The sequence below is a fragment of the Phalangium opilio genome, unplaced genomic scaffold (genome assembly GCF_054372755.1).
Source record: "Phalangium opilio isolate 3A_F unplaced genomic scaffold, DU_Popi_V2 ptg000060l_1, whole genome shotgun sequence".
Lineage (NCBI taxonomy): Eukaryota > Metazoa > Arthropoda > Arachnida > Opiliones > Phalangiidae > Phalangium > Phalangium opilio.
This window is the reverse complement of record NW_028324177.1, coordinates 4,657,644-4,663,262: the sequence shown is the minus strand read 5'-3', so window position 1 is coordinate 4,663,262 and position 5,619 is coordinate 4,657,644. Positions and strand designations below refer to the sequence as shown.

At 42.6% G+C, this 5,619-nt stretch overlaps 1 protein-coding gene across 1 annotated transcript; it reads left to right on the top strand.

Moving 5' to 3' along the window:
- Positions 1 to 3,057: 3,057 nt before the first annotated feature.
- Positions 3,058 to 5,158, top strand: LOC149666714 (uncharacterized). Its single transcript, XM_089841623.1, has 5 exons — positions 3,058 to 3,079; positions 3,139 to 3,369; positions 3,442 to 3,845; positions 3,889 to 4,941; positions 5,126 to 5,158. The coding sequence occupies exons 1-5, from the start codon at positions 3,058 to 3,060 to the stop codon at positions 5,156 to 5,158; spliced, it is 1,743 nt and encodes a 580-aa protein (XP_089697749.1).
- Positions 5,159 to 5,619: the final 461 nt, after the last annotated feature.

The window sequence follows — 5,619 nt, the reverse complement described above, 5'->3', positions numbered from 1 at the left end:
AAAAAAAAGAAATGGTGGAACTATTAAAATATAACGACCAAAAAATTCCTTCAGGAAACAGCGAAATTCTAGATAGACTTTCCGATATCATGACGTTTGGATCTCTTGAACCTTGCACAGATAGTGACGGTGGACAATTGGTTTTCTCAAATGATGGTTATCACTGTACTGGAAATGCAAGCGAATGGAGCAAATGTACAAATGTAATAAAACTACCAAGAAGAAAGCCTTTCCAGATTCCAGATCACCTAAAAGAGGAATATGCATTCTTAAACAGCTACGAATACATAGAGCAAGACCGTTACATTCCTACAAACGCACCTACTCCAAGTACACCAGAAAATTTGCCATCAACCTCGGGTGTCAAGAGAAAGCCACAACCATTGGACGATACTAAAATAGTGTTGATTGGTAATCTCCATAGTTCCAAAGATTCTCTAAAGAAAAGCATAGCGAGATTAGGAGGCAATGTTGTCTCTCAAATTGACAAAACTACAGCTTGCGTTATAAGTACCAAGGAAGATGTTGAGAAAAATATCAAGGAAATTCGTGAAGCTAAGGAACACGATGTTCACGTTGTATCTGAGGACTTTTTAAGTGCTGTGGAATATGGAGGTTTAGTTTCTACGATCCAACAATACCGCATAGCCAGTTGGGGTGGAAATCCTCAAGACAGAATTAATTCTTACGCTGCTGAAAAAAGACTCAAAAGTGCGGCTGTAGGAAATAGTGACTCAACATTCTCATCTGGAAAGAGCACGAAAGTTAAACTGACAGTGAAAGGCAGCGTAGCTGTTGACCCAGATTCAAATCTTGAAGCCAGCACACACGTGTTTCAAAACGAAGAAGGAGCTTTCAACGCTGTTCTCGGAAACGTCGTCGTTACTCAAGGATCTAATTCGTTTTACAAGCTTCAACTTCTAAAGTCAGACGAAGGAAAGGATTACTATGTGTTTCGGAGCTGGGGACGTGTTGGAACTACTATTGGTGATAACAAGACGGAACACTTTGTTACTAAGTATGAAGCTGTTGCCGAATTCAAAAGGCTTTTCGAAGAAAAAACAGGAACTCCGTGGGAGTTACGCCACACTGCCTCAAAGGTTCCTAATAAAATGTATCCACTTGACATTGACTATGGAACTTCAGAAAAACTGGTTGTAGGATCTGGATCTAAACTTCCCAACGCCATCCAAGAACTAATTCGCCTTATCTTTGACGTGGAGAAAATGAACAAGGCCGTGTGGGAGTTAGAAATTGATCTGAAGAAAATGCCACTAGGAAAACTTTCGAAGAACCAAATTGAAGAGGCGTATTCCGTTTTGACGGAACTCCTGGCTTTACTCGACGATGAACCCAACGAAAACAAGAAAGCCCAGCTAATAGCTTGCACCAATACATTCTTCACGCTAATACCTCATGATTTTGGAACCAAAAGGGTCCCTCTTTTGGATAATGTTGAGATAATAAAATCCAAGGTAGAAATGCCAAATTTCCTTCTTGAAGTGGAGATCGGTTACAAGTTAGTTGAAGAGGAAGGTGGAACGACCAAAGATCCAATAGATCAACATTATGAACAATTGAAAACTGAAATTGAAGTATTAGATAGAGATTCTGAAGAATTCGAGACATTATTAACATACGTAAACAACACGGGCGCTGATTTTCACAGAGATTGTGAACTTGAAGTCGATCAAATATTTAAAATTACTCGTCAGGGAGAACGCGAACGCTACCGAGAATTCCAAAAATTCCCTAATAGAAAGCTACTATGGCATGGTTCCAGAACCCCAAACTTAATGGGCATTTTGTCTCAAGGCCTTCGTATTGCTCCACCAGAAGCTCCTTCTAATGGTTACAACTTTGGAAAAGGAGTGTACTTTGCAGATACGGTACTACACATAGCCTTTTATTAAACTCTGTACCTCCGGTATCGTCTGCTACGGTATGCCTGCTTCTTCAGACTCTTGTTGTGTTTGCGATAATCGGTTTTATGGAAAACAAAAGTGTCATTTTTGCACTGGACTATGCAAGCGCCGTGTACATAAAGATTGTACCCCTAATTCATACTTTACCTGTACGGAATGCAAAGCCGCTACTCGCAAATCTAGAAGTCCGGCTCGGCGACATAGTAATAGCGCCATACCCCGCGATAAAGAGTTCAATGGGGCCATACCTGCGCCTAAACCACCTGCTAAGCTGGCTGAGGGCGATAAGGGTCTCATCTTAGAGGTGGTGCACGAAGCATTCGTCCATCTACTTAGCGTTGATAGCCTCACTAGGGAATCTGATTCGATACTGGACAAAATGATGAATAAATTGGATAGCAACGACACCATCCTACTTAAGATGCAAGCTACGTTATCAGAGTTCCAAGAACGTCTGGCTTCATTAGAAAATGAGAACGCTGGCCTTCGTCGAGAACTTGCCAGTCGCCAAATACCATTTCAAGCCCCGCTTGGGTCACGGGCTTCTAGGGACGAAGCTCAATCTTTTCCACCATTGGCTAACCGTCCTGGCGCTCTCAACCCATCTGCCTTGCCCTGGCCACAGGGTTCCATTCCTTCATTCTCTGGAGCATTACCCAAGGCTTTGCAAACAAAAACTGACATCAACTCCACTCGTCATGTTCCTGCATCTAAGCCTGTGGTCTCGGGTGTGTCTTTGACAAGCCGGATCAAGGCTGCACCACGTCGAGTGAAGGCGGTCAAGAAAGCACTCTTTGCCACTGGGTTGGATGTTGGGATCACGTCGAAAGAACTGCAAGATTTTTTGAGGGCTGATTCAGGTGTGCAGTCGGTGCAGTGCATAAGACTGCGTACTAAAAATCCGAATGCCCGTCATTCGTCATTCTACTTGACGTGTGATGATGAGTCTGACATACCAAAAATGAGGGATCCCAATATTTGGCCTGCGAACAGCTTTCTAACAGATTTCCATGGGGTACCGAGAGACGAGCACAAACATGTCTCGGAACTGCATGGTGAAATCTCAGACGCGGGTTCCCCTGCGGATTCTTCAAATGTCCAAGAATGAAAGAACTGACTATAGCTTATCAGAATGTGCGCGGTCTACGAACCAAGTCTAGTACCTTTTTAACTAACCTAATCGTTAATGATTTTGATATTGTTTGTTTAACAGAGACGTGGCTTAACCACTCTCATTTTAATTCGGATTATTTTCCAAATTCCTATACTATTTTTCGGGCGGATCGATCAGATCCGGATTCTGTCAATGTTAGGGGCGGGGGATCCCTCATTGCTATCAAGAAGTCCCTTGTTTTTCACCGTCGAAGTGACCTGGAAGGTGCCGAAGGGGGTGTGTTTGTCGAGTTTAAACTAAAAAATAATCTTCCGCTTCTTCTTGGCACTGGTTACTTTCGCCCCTCAGATGACGACGCTCAGTATCGGAAATTTAAGAATGTTTTGGTATCCTCGTTGGTAGATTATGACGGTGAAATTCTGATTCTGGGTGATTTTAATCTCCCCGGTATCAACTGGACTCTGGGTAGCAGTGTGGGATGCACTCACCAAACTAGAACTAAGGCTGCTCATGTTCTCGATGTTTGTTATGAATTTAATTTAAACCAAATTAACCCAGCTCCCACTTATGGTAATCTTCTGGACCTTTGTCTTACTAATGTACACGGCATTGATACTGTACCTCTCCTTGATCCATTTGTGGACATTGACAACTACCATCCGCCTTTCTATTTGCTTTGTCCATTTGACATTTGTAGGGTCTCCCCTAATTTACAACCAGTATATCAATTTAAAAAAGGTAACTATCACTTGCTATACTCAATTTTACGCGATTCAGATTGGTCGGTGGTTTTGGATTCGCAGGATGTTAATTTTTGTGTCCAGACATTAACGGAATATATAACGTCAGCTATGGATAGTTCGATCCCTAACAAGATTCCGCGTAATAATCGGGGCTTCCCCTTTTGGTATTCTTTGGACCTCCAAAAAAGCTATCAAGCGCAAAAAATATTATTTTAATAAGAAAAAGAGGTCGGGGTTAGCCTCCGACATAGCTAATTTTAGGCTGTCCCGTTCGTTGGTGAGAAGGCTTACAGTAAGGGACAAAGCTGCTATGGCAGTAAAATCTTGTCGAGACGCCTTGTCCCAACCCAAAAAATTTTGGAGTTTTATCAATGGTAATCTAAAAGACAGACACTCTGATATATTATTGAAAATTGGTAAGACAATCATTACTGATCCGGAGCAATTGGGGGAAACATTCATGGCGCATTTCTCAACAATTTCGACTGACAATACTGAAACTAGTTCAAAATACACTTTTGATACTTCTACCTTAGTTACAACGCCTCATAACTGTTTAAAACTAACTCAAGCGGACATATATGCTGCTATTAATCGTCTACCCAACAAACTCTCTACTGGTTTCGACAAAATTCCGTCGTTTGTTATCAAGGGCTGTGGGAATATATTGTTACCTATATTGGAGCATATATTTAATTTATCCTTCCGTACTCACTCATTCCCAACGCTTTGGAAAAAAGCTGTCATTGTCCCGGTTTACAAGTCTGGAAAATCCAGCGATGTCCGAAACTACCGTCCGATTTCCCTTCTTTGCGTTCTCGCTAAGGTATTTGATAGAGTAGTACACGTACATTTACAGCGTTGGTTTAGCTTGCTACCCAACGACTGTCAACATGGCTTTGTTCCGGGTAGGAGTGTGGAAACGAACCACGTTTCCTTTATGGATTACGTGGCTCCTGAGGTCGAGTGCCGGGGCCAGGTCGATGTTGTATACCTTGACCTGGCCAAGGCCTTCGACCGCGTCTCCCACTCTTACCTTCATGACAAGTTAGAGGCCCTTGGATTGGGGGGTGATATCTTGGAATGGATTGCTAGCTATCTGGCGAATCGAGTCAATGTCTTGAAATGCAATGGCATAATCACATCGAAAACATACGAAGTTAATTGTGGGGTTCCACAGGGATCATCTCTTGGACCCTTACTCTTTAATATGTATCTTTTCGATTTACAATTTTCGGTTTTACATTCCCGTATTCTTCAATTTGCTGATGACAATAAAGTTTTCAAAAGTATTAATTCTAAGTTAGACGGTAAATTACTTCAACTTTACCTTGACTCTATAGGAAGATGGTGCTCTCTTAACAAAATACCAGTAAATCCAACCAAATCCGTGCATGTCACATTTACAAGGCGAATTGCTAGAGAAATTTCCAACGACTATACCATTGAGGGCGCTCACATACCCCTTAAGTCCACTGTGAGAGATCTTGGCGTGATCTTTGACAGAGGACTTTATTTTACCGAGCAAGTACATAAATGCGTTGCTTTAAGTCGCCGTACTCTGGCTGTTTGCTTGAAGATGTGTAGGAAATTGCATTCCCTAGACCATTTCCGTCTTCTTTATCAAGCCCTAGTGAGATCACGGGTCCTGTATGGTGGCTTGGCCTGGGGTGGTTGTAGTATTATTATTATTGTTGATGAGGTGGGGCTCACGCCCTAGCACCGATGCCAAAGGCATATTGTGCAACCTCAAAATCAGGCCTTGAATAGGCCCGTAGCCGCAGCGTAGCGAAGAATTCGCTCCACCGTAAAAGAGGAGACCCGCGAGGGCTCCACA